This window comes from Salvelinus fontinalis, unplaced genomic scaffold, assembly GCF_029448725.1.
Source record: "Salvelinus fontinalis isolate EN_2023a unplaced genomic scaffold, ASM2944872v1 scaffold_0102, whole genome shotgun sequence".
In the NCBI taxonomy this organism is placed as follows: domain Eukaryota; kingdom Metazoa; phylum Chordata; class Actinopteri; order Salmoniformes; family Salmonidae; genus Salvelinus; species Salvelinus fontinalis.
In genome coordinates this window covers 248,632-262,608 of record NW_026600311.1, presented here as the reverse complement: position 1 = coordinate 262,608, position 13,977 = coordinate 248,632, and the positions used below count along the sequence as shown (strand labels likewise).

The 13,977-nt window shown below is 46.9% G+C and overlaps 1 protein-coding gene across 1 annotated transcript in view; it reads left to right on the top strand.

Moving 5' to 3' along the window:
• Nucleotides 1-13,977, top strand: part of LOC129843264 (pyruvate carboxylase, mitochondrial-like) — a 195,649-nt gene that overhangs the window by 91,695 nt on the left and 89,977 nt on the right. The window contains exons 4-5 of the mRNA XM_055911884.1: nt 5,546-5,667; nt 6,370-6,469. Coding sequence (XP_055767859.1) covers nt 5,546-5,667; nt 6,370-6,469 — 222 coding nt within the window. The remainder of the gene's footprint in view (nt 1-5,545; nt 5,668-6,369; nt 6,470-13,977) is intronic.

The window sequence follows — 13,977 nt, the reverse complement described above, 5'->3', positions numbered from 1 at the left end:
CTGCTCGACTGACAATTTAATATTCAAAATATATTACCAGCTGTAGCTAATAATACAAAAAACGTTATGAACAAAATAATGTAAAAAATGACAAACTATAAAAAAAAAAAAAAAGGTTTCTCGGAGCTAGTGTTAGATTCTAAATAAGCAGAGTAAGAAACTCTCAGACGATTAGTTTATTCCCCCATTGGGTGATACAGCTGCTTAAGACAAAGACCTGGTTCCACCAGTGGTAGTGTGTATATATATATATATGGGTGATACAGCTGCATAAGACAAAGACCTGGTTCCACCAGTGGTAGTGTGTATATATATATATATGGGTCATACAGCTGCATAAGACAAAGACCTGGTTCCACCAGTGGTAGTGTGTATATATATATATATGGGTCATACAGCTGCATAAGACAAAGACCTGGTTCCACCAGTGGTAGTGTGTATATATATATATATGGGTGATACAGCTGCATAAGACAAAGACCTGGTTCCACCAGTGGTAGTGTGTATATATATATATATGGGTCATACAGCTGCTTAAGACAAAGACCTGGTTCCACCAGTGGTAGTGTGTATATATATATATATGGGTGATACATCTGCATAAGACAAAGACCTGGTTCCACCAGTGGTAGTGTGTATATATATATATATATGGGTGATACATCTGCATAAGACAAAGACCTGGTTCCACCAGTGGTAGTGTGTATATATATATATATGGGTGATACAGCTGCTTAAGACAAAGACCTGGTTCCACCAGTGGTAGTGTGTATATATATATATATGGGTGATACAGCTGCATAAGACAAAGACCTGGTTCCACCAGTGGTAGTGTGTATATATATATATATGGGTGATACATCTGCTTAAGACAAAGACCTGGTTCCACCAGTGGTAGTGTGTATATATATATATATGGGTCATACAGCTGCATAAGACAAAGACCTGGTTCCACCAGTGGTAGTGTGTATATATATATATATGGGTGATACAGCTGCATAAGACAAAGACCTGGTTCCACCAGTGGTAGTGTGTATATATATATATATGGGTGATACAGCTGCATAAGACAAAGACCTGGTTCCACCAGTGGTAGTGTGTATATATATATATATGGGTGATACAGCTGCATAAGACAAAGACCTGGTTCCACCAGTGGTAGTGTGTATATATATATATATATATGGGTGATACAGCTGCTTAAGACAAAGACCTGGTTCCACCAGTGGTAGTGTGTATATATATATATATGGGTGATACAGCTGCTTAAGACAAAGACCTGGTTCCACCAGTGGTAGTGTGTATATATATATATATATGGGTGATACAGCTGCTTAAGACAAAGACCTGGTTCCACCAGTGGTAGTGTGTATATATATATATATGGGTGATACAGCTGCTTAAGACAAAGACCTGGTTCCACCAGTGGTAGTGTGTATATATATATATATGGGTGATACAGCTGCTTAAGACAAAGACCTGGTTCCACCAGTGGTAGTGTGTATATATATATATATGGGTGATACAGCTGCATAAGACAAAGACCTGGTTCCACCAGTGGTAGTGTGTATATATATATATATGGGTGATACATCTGCTTAAGACAAAGACCTGGTTCCACCAGTGGTAGTGTGTATATATATATATATGGGTCATACAGCTGCATAAGACAAAGACCTGGTTCCACCAGTGGTAGTGTGTATATATATATATATGGGTGATACAGCTGCATAAGACAAAGACCTGGTTCCACCAGTGGTAGTGTGTATATATATATATATGGGTGATACAGCTGCATAAGACAAAGACCTGGTTCCACCAGTGGTAGTGTGTATATATATATATATGGGTGATACAGCTGCATAAGACAAAGACCTGGTTCCACCAGTGGTAGTGTGTATATATATATATATATATGGGTGATACAGCTGCTTAAGACAAAGACCTGGTTCCACCAGTGGTAGTGTGTATATATATATATATGGGTGATACAGCTGCTTAAGACAAAGACCTGGTTCCACCAGTGGTAGTGTGTATATATATATATATATGGGTGATACAGCTGCTTAAGACAAAGACCTGGTTCCACCAGTGGTAGTGTGTATATATATATATATGGGTGATACAGCTGCATAAGACAAAGACCTGGTTCCACCAGTGGTAGTGTGTATATATATATATATGGGTGATACAGCTGCTTAAGACAAAGACCTGGTTCCACCAGTGGTAGTGTGTATATATATATATATATGGGTGATACAGCTGCTTAAGACAAAGACCTGGTTCCACCAGTGGTAGTGTGTATATATATATATATATACCCCAATTTGGGTGACGTCCTCCTTCTATATCTAACATTACATCTTTATTGCTAAGCAGGAAATTAAGTGATGCGGGCCATAAACTGTTCCTTCTCCCTTAATGTGACCTGGCCTGACCTCGAGCCCCCCCCCCCCCCCCCTCCCATTCCTCACAAAAACTACATCTCCCCATCAGTACCTGCCAACATGTGATGGCCTTTCCTTCACTCAATACATCCCAAGGTTATTTACCTCCACCATAAACATTCCTCCTACAGATACCCATTAACTTCTGGTGTAGAAACCAGACTACCGCACACAATATTTCCATAGGATACCTGATAGTTAGCAATATTATTAGTCAGAACTCGTGACTAGAAAACAAGTAACTGTGTCTGTCGGAGCCAAAAGCTAAAAGGAAACCACCTAGAGGTTAGAGGTTAGAGGTTAGAGGTTAGAGGTCACCCTGTGTGATGTGTGTTGTAATGCGTTTGCAAGTGTGTCTATGTGCATTTTAGTCATGTCTTTGAGGGGACATTTTAGACATCTACTGCTTCACCGTAGGGATGGTGACAGGTTTCCTCCAGACCTGACGCTTGACATTCAGGCCAAAGAGTTTAATCTTGGTTTCATCAGAACAGAGAATCTTGTTTCTCATGGTTTGAGAGTCCTTTAGGTGCCTTTTGACAAACTCCAAGCGGGTTGTCATGTGCCTTTTACTGAGGAGTGGCTTCCGTCTGGCCACTCGACCATAAAGGCCTGATTGGTGGAGTGCTGCAGAGATGGTTGTCCTTCTGGAAGGTTCTCCCATCTCCACAGAGGAACTCTGGAGCTCTGTCAGAGTGACCATCGGGTTCTTGGTGACCTCCCATCCCCAAGGCCCTTCACCCCGATTGTTCAGTTTAGCCGGGCAGCCAGCTCTAGGAAGAGTCTTGGTGGTTCCAAACTTCTTCCATGTAAGAATGATGGAGGCCACTGTGTTCTTGGGGAACTTCAATGCTGCAAAAATGTTTTGGTACCCATCCCCACATCTTTGCCTCGACACAATCCTGTCTCTGAGCTCTACGGACAATTCCTTCAACCTCATGGCTTGGTTTTGGCTCTGACATGTACTGTCAACTGTGGGCCCTTATATAGACAGGTGTGTGTCTTTCCAAATCATGTAAAATCAATTGAATTTACTACAGGTGGACTCCAATCAAGTTGTAGAAACATCTCAAGGATGATCAATGGAAACAGGATGCACCTGAGCTCAATTTTGAGTCTCATAGGAAAGGGTCTGAATTATGTAAATATATATATATATTTACATACATATATATATATATATTATCTATACATTTGCTAAAATAATCTAAAAACCTGTTTTCATTTTGTGATATTGCATTTTTAATTGATTTTTATTATTTATGTATTTTTATTGGTATTGTGTGTAGATTCATGAGGATTTTTTATTATTATTATATATAAATTATTTAAATGATTATTTATTAAAGCAATTTTTGAATAAGGCTGTAACGTAACAAAAGGTGGAAAAGGGGAAGGGGTTTAAACACTTTGCGAATGTATAATCCAAACAATAATTCACATTTCCTGTTGCTGTAGGATTATTTTCCTGCTGTTGCAAACTGGCTCGAATTAATATCCTACACCTGTATCGTCATCCTCCTCTATCTCTGACACACACACACACACACACACACACACACACACACACACACACACACACACACACACACACACACCTAGCTAGCTAAAGCTTTGGTAATGAGATTTGTATTGTGCTCAGATCCCTTCTTTAATTTGGCAAACGGAGGGATGTGAGAAGAGAGGGATTAGATAGGTTTATTACCCTGGGTGGAGTGAGGGAGAAAGAGAAGGGGGGGAGAGAGAGAGAGAGGGAGAGAGAGAGATGAATAACTCACTCTGTTTCTAAGTCGTGTGTGTGTAGTAGGGCGCTTAGGCAAAGAGACAAGCACATGCACGTACCAACATGATCAACTACTAGAGATGTGACCCACTTACACACACGCACAAAACACACACGCACAAAACACACACACACAAAACACACACGCACAAAACACACACACACAAAACACACACACACACACAGGCGTTCTGTGATTGTTTATTCAGTTTTGTATTAGCTGACTCCTCTCCCTCTCCTCTCCTCTCCTCTTCTCTCCTGCTCCTCTTCTCTCCTTCACCTCTCCTCTTCTCTCCTTCATCTCTCGTCTCCTCGCCTCTCCTCTCCTCTCCTCTCCTCTCCTCTCCTCTCCTCTCCTCTCCTCTCCTCTTCTCTCCTGCTCCTCTCCTCTCCTCTCCTCTCCTCTCCTCTTCTCTCCTGCTCCTCTCCTCTCCTGCTCCTCTTCTCTCCTGCTCCTCTTCTCTCCTGCTCCTCTTCTCTTCTCTCCTCTTCTCTCCTCTTCTCTCCTTCATCTCTCGTCTCCTCTCCTCTTCTCTCCTATTCTCTCCTCTCCTCTCCTATTCTCTCCTCTCCTCTCCTCTTCTCTCCTTCACCTCTCCTCTCCTCTCCTCTCCTCTTCTCTCCTCTTCTCTCCTTCATCTCTCGTCTCCTCTCCTTCACCTCTCCTCTCCTCTCCTCTCCTCTCCTCTTCTCTCCTTCACCTCTCCTCTCCTCTCCTCTCCTATTCTCTCCTTCTCCTCTCCTCTCCTCTCCTCTCCTCTCCTCTCCTCTCCTCTTCTCTCCTTCACCTCTCCTCTCCTCTCCTCTTCTCTCCTCTCCTATTCTCTCCTTCACTTCTCCTCTCCTCTCCTCTCCTCTTCTCTCCTATTCTCTCCTCTCCTCTCCTATTCTCTCCTCTCCTCTTCTCTCCTTCACCTCTCCTCTCCTCTTCTCTCCTCTTCTCTCCTTCATCTCTCGTCTCCTCTCCTTCACCTCTCCTCTCCTTCCTCTCCTCTCCTCTCCTCTCCTCTCCTCTTCTCTCCTTCACCTCTCCTCTCCTCTCCTCTCCTCTCCTCTCCTATTCTCTCCTTCACTCCTCCTCTCCTCTCCTCTCCTCTCCTCTCCTCTCCTCTTCTCTCCTCTCCTCTCCTCTTTTCTCCTCTCCTCTTCTCTCCTTCACCTCTCCTCTCCTCTCCTCTTCTCTCCTTCACCCCTCCTCTCTGTCTCTCCCTTTCTTCTTACCATTTTGTAACCTATCCCTACAAGGTGTCTCTCCTGTGGGTTTCTGTGATTGGTTGAAACCTACATGTATTGAAACTCCTCCCCCATCCTCAAGGTGAGCCGTCGTTAGGGTTCCGTGACGTCCTGCTCCGTGAGGGTCCAGAGGGCTTTGCCAAGGCAGTGAGAGCCCACCCTGGTCTACTGCTCATGGACACTACCTTCAGGGACGCCCACCAGGTAGGTAACATAGAGGTTAAAGGTTAAAGGTTAGAGGTTAAAGGTTAGAGGTTAGAGCCCACCCTGGTCTACTGCTCATGGACACTACCTTCAGGGACGCCCACCAGGTAGGTAACATAGAGGTTAAAGGTTAGAGGTTAGAGGTTAGAGGTTAGAGGTTAGAGGTTAGAGCCCACCCTGGTCTACTGCTCATGGACACTACCTTCAGGGACGCCCACCAGGTAGGTAACATAGAGGTTAAAGGTTAGAGGTTAGAGGTTAGAGGTTAGAGCCCACCTTGGTCTACTGCTCATGGACACTACCTTCAGGGACGCCCACCAGGTAGGTAACATAGAGGTTAAAGGTTAGAGGTTAGATGTTAGAGCCCACCCTGGTCTACTGCTCATGGACACCACCTTCAGGGACGCCCACCAGGTAGGTAACATAGAGGTTAAAGGTTAAAGGTTAAGTAACACTGTAGAACCAAGATTGGGCCCAGTCGCATAGGAACGTACGCACACAGCCATCGGTGGAAGGTATCAGGGCTGCACTATGGATCCAAGATGGTAGTTGGATTGTAGTTAGCCTAGATGGTTAGAGCAGTGGCCCAACAACCGGAGGGTTGTCGGTTCAAATCCCAACATTTCGTGCAGAGTGAGATGACACCGTAGATGCAAGGCACTTAACCTCTTCAACTGTGATCTTCTTCTTCCTGGTCAACAGTCCCTCCTGGCCACCAGGGTGCGAACTCACGACCTGAAGAAGATAGCACCCTACGTCTCACATAGCTTCAACAACCTGTTCAGCCTGGAGAACTGGGGAGGTGAGACTGTCTCTGTCTGTCTACCTGTTCTCTCTCTGTCTACCTGTTCAGCCTGGAGAACTGGGGAGGTGAGACTGTCTCTGTCTACCTGTTCTCTCTGTCTGTCTCTGTCTACCTGTTCTATCTGTCTGTCTGTCTACCTGTTCTCTCTGTCTGTCTCTGTCTACCTGTTCTCTCTGTCTGTCTCTGTCTACCTGTTCTCTCTGTCTGTCTCTGTCTACCTGTTCTCTCTGTCTGTCTCTGTCTACCTGTTCTCTCTCTCTGTCTGTCTCTGTCTACCTGTTCTCTATGTCTGTCTCTGTCTACCTGTTCTCTCTGTCTGTCTCTGTCTACCTGTTCTCTCTGTCTGTATCTGTCTACCTGTTCTCTCTGTCTGTCTCTGTCTACCTGTTCTCTCTGTCTGTCTCTGTCTACCTGTTCTCTCTGTCTGTCTCTGTCTACCTGTTCTCTCTGTCTGTCTCTGTCTACCTGTTCTCTCTGTCTGTCTCTGTCTACCTGTTCTCTCTGTCTGTCTCTGTCTACCTGTTCTCTCTGTCTGTCTCTGTCTACCTGTTCTCTCTGTCTGTCTCTGTCTACCTGTTCTCTCTGTCTGTCTCTGTCTACCTGTTCTCTCTGTCTGTCTCTGTCTACCTGTTCTCTCTGTCTGTCTCTGTCTACCTGTTCTCTCTGTCTGTCTCTGTCTACCTGTTCTCTCTGTCTGTCTCTGTCTACCTGTTCTCTCTGTCTGTCTCTGTCTACCTGTTCTCTGTCTGTCTGTCTACCTGTTCTCTGTCTGTCTGTCTACCTGTTCTCTGTCTGTCTGTCTACCTGTTCTCTCTGTCTGTCTCTGTCTACCTGTTCTCTCTCTGTCTGTCTACCTGTTCTCTCTCTCTCTCTCTGTCTACCTGTTCTCTCTCTCTCTGTCTACCTGTTCTCTCTCTGTCTGTCTACCTGTTCTCTCTCTCTCTCTCTGTCTACCTGTTCTCTCTCTCTCTGTCTACCTGTTCTCTCTCTCTGTCTGTCTACCTGTTCTCTCTCTCTCTCTGTCTACCTGTTCTCTCTCTGTCTGTCTACCTGTTCTCTCTCTCTGTCTGTCTACCTGTTCTCTCTCTGCCTGTCTACCTGTTCTCTCTCTATGTCTGTCTACCTGTTCTCTCTCTCTCTGTCTACCTGTTCTCTCTCTCTCTGTCTACCTGTTCTCTCTCTGTCTGTCTACCTGTCCTCTCTCTCTGTCTGTCTACCTGTTCTCTCTCTCTCTCTCTGTCTACCTGTTCTCTCTCTCTCTGTCTACCTGTTCTCTCTCTCTGTCTGTCTACCTGTTCTCTCTCTCTCTCTGTCTACCTGTTCTCTCTCTGTCTGTCTACCTGTTCTCTCTCTCTCTCTCTGTCTACCTGTTCTCTCTCTCTCTGTCTACCTGTCCTCTCTCTCTGTCTGTCTACCTGTTCTCTCTCTCTCTCTGTCTACCTGTTCTCTCTCTGTCTGTCTACCTGTTCTCTCTCTCTGTCTGTCTACCTGTTCTCTCTCTCTCTCTGTCTACCTGTTCTCTCTCTGTCTGTCTACCTGTTCTCTCTCTGTCTGTCTACCTGTTCTCTCTCTCTCTCTCTGTCTACCTGTTCTCTCTCTCTCTGTCTACCTGTTCTCTCTCTGTCTGTCTACCTGTTCTCTCTCTCTCTCTGTCTACCTGTTCTCTCTCTCTCTCTGTCTACCTGTTCTCTCTCTCTCTGTCTACCTGTTCTCTCTCTCTCTGTCTACCTGTTCTCTCTCTGTCTGTCTACCTGTTCTCTCTCTCTCTCTCTGTCTACCTGTTCTCTCTCTCTCTGTCTACCTGTTCTCTCTGTCTGTCTCTGTCTACCTGTTCTCTCTGTCTGTCTCTGTCTACCTGTTCTCTGTCTGTCTGTCTACCTGTTCTCTGTCTGTCTGTCTACCTGTTCTCTGTCTGTCTGTCTACCTGTTCTCTCTGTCTGTCTCTGTCTACCTGTTCTCTCTCTGTCTGTATACCTGTTCTCTCTCTCTCTCTCTGTCTACCTGTTCTCTCTCTCTCTCTCTGTCTACCTGTTCTCTCTCTCTCTGTCTACCTGTCCTCTCTCTCTGTCTACCTGTTCTCTCTCTCTGTCTGTCTACCTGTTCTCTCTCTCTCTGTCTACCTGTCCTCTCTCTCTGTCTGTCTACCTGTTCTCTCTCTCTGTCTGTCTACCTGTTCTCTCTCTCTGTCTGTCTACCTGTTCTCTCTCTCTCTGTCTACCTGTTCTCTCTCTGTCTACCTGTCCTCTCTCTCTGTCTGTCTACCTGTTCTCTCTCTCTGTCTGTCTACCTGTTCTCTCTCTCTGTCTGTCTACCTGTCCTCTCTCTCTGTCTGTCTACCTGTTCTCTCTCTCTGTCTGTCTACCTGTTCTCTCTCTCTGTCTGTCTACCTGTTCTCTCTCTCTGTCTGTCTACCTGTTCTCTCTCTCTGTCTGTCTACCTGTTCTCTCTCTCAATTCAATTCAATTCAATTCAATTTGCTTTATTGGCATGACGTAACAATGTACATATTGCCAAAGCTTATTTACAATATAAAAATGAGAATCAAAATGGTCAACGGGACAACAGTAACAACAATAACTAAGTGTCAAAATAACCATACATTCAACAATAACAATAAACATACAGTAGAGGACATGTGCAGGTTGGTTGGTCTGTCAGACACTGTCCCTCAACTTATGGCAGGCAGCAATGTAGTGCGCTGCCAACCCACAGCTCTCTTCGTCCTCCCCCAACAGGACGGGTAGCCTACCCTCATCAGAGAGGTCTTTGAAACCTTGAATAAGAGTTTCAAATTTGGGGAAATGACACTCTAATTGTTTTATATTTTGGACATTTTGTCAGGAAATGCAGCTCCGTCTCAGGTTCTGCTGTTGTGCAGTGGTTGCACAGCCTTTCCTCTACAGGGAGCCAGGTTTTCCTGTGTCTACCCTTCTCAATGGCAAGGCTGTGCTCACTGAGCCTGTACTTTGTCAAGGTTTTTCTAAGGTTTTGATCAGTAACCATAGTCAAATAGTTAGCCACGGTGTACTGTCGATTTAGGGCCAGATAGCACTGCATTTTGCTCTGTGCTTGTGCTTGTGTTTCCCAATAAGCAATATAGTTTTGTTTTGACTGTGTTGTAATTTGGTTTATTCTGATTGATTGGATGTTCTGGTCCTGAGGCTTCAGTGTGTTAGTAGAACAGGTTTGTGAACTCAGCCCCAGGACCAGCTGGATGAGGGGACTCTTTTCTTTGCTCAGCTCTTGGTATTGCAGGGCTTGGTAAAGATATGAGAGGGGGTCACTGTATTTTAGATGTTTCCAAAACTTAATTGCTCTTTTTTAAGTTTTTATTATTAGTGGATATTTGCCTAATTCTGCCCTGCATGCATTGTTTGTAGTTTTCCTCTGGACATGTAGGAGAATCTTACAGAACTCTGCATGCAGGGTTTCAATGGGATGTTTGTCCCATTTGATGAAATCTTGTTTTGCAAGTGGACCCCACACCTCGCTGCCATAAAGTGCAATTGGTTCAATGACATATTCAATTAGTTTTAGCCAAATTTTAATAGGTATTTCAATTTGAATTTGCTTTTTAATTGCGTAGAATGCCCTGTCTACCTTGTCTCTCTCTGTCTACCTGTCCTCTCTCTCTGTCTGTCTACCTGTTCTCTCTGTCTGTCTACCTGTTCTCTCTCTCTGTCTACCTGTTCTCTCTCTCTCTGTCTAACTGTTCTCTCTCTGTCTCTCTCTCTCTCTGTCTCTCTCTCTGTCTGTCCACCTGTTCTCTCTCTCTCTCTCTCTCTCTCTCTCTCTCTCTCTCTCTCTCTCTCTCTCTCTGTGTCTCTCTCTCTGTCTGTCTACCTTTTCTCTCTCTCTGTCTGTCTACCTGTTCTCTCTCTGTCTCTCTCTCTGTATGGTTGAACATGGTGTACTTCTTAAAGAAGAGAGTCTTGATGATCGTATGGTTGAGCAGGGTGTACTTCTTAAAGAGGAGCGTCTTGTTGATCGTGTGGTTGAGCATGGCGTATTTCTTAAAGGTATGTTTATTCAAGTTACGCCGCTTTTTTCTCCGTCAACAAAGGAAACGATTTAGAATGTACCGCCGTTTATTCCCAATGAGCTATTGGAGCGCGAGTTATTGGGGAAGTTTGCAAGTTCAATTAAGATTGTCCCGTTGTTTCTAACAACCGGCTCTGAAACAGGTTATGTCTTTTCAAACACCAGGCTCTGAAACAGGTTACGTGGTTTCAAACACCAGGCTCTGAAACAGGTTATGTCTTTTCAAACACCAGGCTCTGAAACAGGTTACGTGGTTTCAAACACCAGGCTCTGAAACAGGTTATGTTGTTTAAAAGACCCGGCTCTGAAACAGGTTATGTCTTTTCAAACACCAGGCTCTGAAACAGGTTACGTTGTTTCTACCACCCGGCTCTGAAACAGGTTATGTCTTTTCAAACACCAGGCTCTGAAACAGGTTACGTGGTTTCAAACACCAGGCTCTGAAACAGGTTATGTCTTTTCTAACACCAGGCTCTGAAACAGGTTATGTCTTTTCTAACACCAGGCTCTGAAACAGGTTATGTTGTTTAAAAGACCCGGCTCTGAAACAGGTTATGTGGTTTCAAACACCAGGCTCTGAAACAGGTTATGTCTTTTCTAACACCCGGCTCTGAAACAGGTTATGTCTTTTCAAACACCAGGCTCTGAAACAGGTTATGTTGTTTCTAACACCCGGCTCTGAAACAGGTTATGTCTTTTCAAACACCAGGCTCTGAAACAGGTTATGTCTTTTCTAACACCCGGCTCTGAAACAGGTTATGTCTTTTCTAACACCCGGCTCTGAAACAGGTTATGTCTTTTCTAACACCCGGCTCTGAAACAGGTTATGTCTTTTCAAACACCAGGCTCTGAAACAGGTTATGTCTTTTCAAACACCAGGCTCTGAAACAGGTTATGTCTTTTCAAACACCAGGCTCTGAAACAGGTTATGTCTTTTCAAACACCAGGCTCTGAAACAGGTTATGTTGTTTCTAACACCAGGCTCTGAAACAGGTTATGTCTTTTCAAACACCAGGCTCTGAAACAGGTTATGTCTTTTCAAACACCAGGCTCTGAAACAGGTTATGTCTTTTCTAACACCCGGCTCTGAAACAGGTTACGTCTTTTCAAACACCCGGCTCTGAAACAGGTTACGTTGTTTCAGCAACAGGTGTTTATGTTTTTGGACTCACCGTAGCAGACTTAGTATGGTTGAGCATGGTGGGCCCACTGATGTAGGGTGAGGTGGACCTCGTAACGCCTGGGCCCACTGATGTAGGGTGAGGTGGACCTCGTAACGCCTGGGCCCACTGATGTAGGGTGAGGTGGACCTCGTAACGCCTGGGCCCACTGATGTAGGGTGAGGTGGTCCTCGTAACGCCTGGGCCCACTGATGTAGGGTGAGGTGGTCCTCGTAACGCCTGGGCCCACTGATGTAGGGAGACGTGGTCCTCGTAACGCCTGGGCCCACTGATGTAGGGAGAGGTGGTCCTTGTAACGCCTGGGCCCACTGATGTAGAGAGAGGTGGTCCTCGTAACGCCTGGGCCCACTGATGTAGGGAGAGGTGGTCCTCGTAACGCCTGGGCCCACTGATGTAGGGTGAGGTGGTCCTCGTAATGCCTGGGCCCACTGATGTAGGGTGAGGTGGTCCTTGTAACGCCTGGGCCCACTGATGTAGGGAGAGGTGGTCCTTGTAACGCCTGGCCCCACTGATGTAGAGAGAGGTGGTCCTCGTAACGTCTGGGCCCACTGATGTAGGGAGACGTGGTCCTCGTAACGTCTGGGCCCACTGATGTAGAGAGAGGTGGTCCTCGTAACGTCTGGGCCCACTGATGTAGAGAGAGGTGGTCCTCGTAACGTCTGGGCCCACTGATGTAGGGAGAGGTGGTCCTCGTAACTCCTGGGCCCATTGATGTAGAGAGAGGTGGTCCTCGTAACGCCTGGGCCTATTGATGTAGGGAGACGTGGTCCTCGTAACACCTGGGCCCACTGATGTAGAGAGACGTGGTCCTCGTAACGCCTGGGCCCACTGATGTAGGGAGAGGTGGTCCTCGTAACGCCTGGGCCCACTGATGTAGGGAGAGGTGGACCTCGTAACGCCTGGGCCCACTGATGTAGGGAGAGGTGGTCCTCGTAACGCCTGGGCCCAATGATGTAGAGGGAGATGGTCCTCGTAACGCCTGGGCCCACTGATGTAGAGGGAGATGGTCCTCGTAACGCCTGGGCCCACTGATGTAGGGAGAGGTGGTCCTCGTAACGCCTGGGTCCACTGATGTAGGGAGAGGTGGTCCTCGTAACGCCTGGGCCCACTGATGTAGAGAGAGGTGGTCCTCGTAACGCCTGGGCCCCCTGATGTAGAGAGACGTGGTCCTCGTAACGCCTGGGCCCACTGATGTAGAGAGAATTGGGCAGACAGCGGGTGAGCCGCCACAAGCACCTGGTGCTGAGAAACAAGTTGTCCGTGTTGAGGGCACGGAGTTGCAGCTTGTACCAGAGGAGAATGCTATGCAGCAGGAACATATTGTTGTAGAAGGTAAGGACGGATCTGAAGAGCCAGTTCCTCAGACTGGTGAGGAGATGCCCAGTTCGAGTGCTGGGGTACAGGAGGGGGTTCATATGGAGCTAGAATCCCAGGTAGTGGAGGAGATGCCCACTACGAGTGCTGGGGTACAGGAGGGGGTTCATGTGGAGCTAATCTCCCAGGTAGTGGAGGAGATGCCCAGTACAAGTGCTGGGGTACAGGAAGGGGTTCATGTGGAGCAAAGCTCCCAGGTAGTGGAGGAGATGCCCACTACGAGTGCTGGGGGACAGGAGGGGGTTCATGTGGAGCTAATCTCCCAGGTAGTGGAGGAGATGCCCAGTACGAGTAATTGGGTGCAGTGAGAAGTGTTGAGAGGGATGTGGCTGTGGGGAGTCAGGGGTCTTTGGCCTCAGTTGAGGTGAGGGGAGTCAGGGGTCTGTGGCCTCAGTTGAGCTGAGGGGAGTCAGGGGTCTGTGGACTCAGTTGAGGTGAGGGGAGTCAGGGGTCTGTGGCCTCAGTTGAGGTGAGGGGAGTCAGGGGTCTGTGGCCTCAGTTGAGGTGAGGGGAGTCAGGGGTCTGTGGCCTCAGTTGAGCTGAGGGGAGTCAGGGGTCTGTGGACTCAGTTGAGGTGAGGGGAGTCAGGGGTCTGTGGCCTCATTTGAGCTGAGGGGAGTCAGGGGTCTGTGGCCTCATTTGAGCTGAGGGGAGTCAGGGGTCTGTGGCCTCAGTTGAGGTGAGGGGAGTCAGGGGTCTGTGGCCTCATTTGAGCTGAGGGGAGTCAGGGGTCTGTGGCCTCATTTGAGCTGAGGGGAGTCAGGGGTCTGTGGCCTCAGTTGAGGTGAGGGGAGTCAGGGGTCTGTGGACTCAGTTGAGGTGAGGGGAGTCAGGGGTCTGTGGACTCAGTTGAGGTGAGGGGAGTCAGGGGTCTGTGGACTCAGTTGAAGTGAGGGGAGTCAGGGGTCT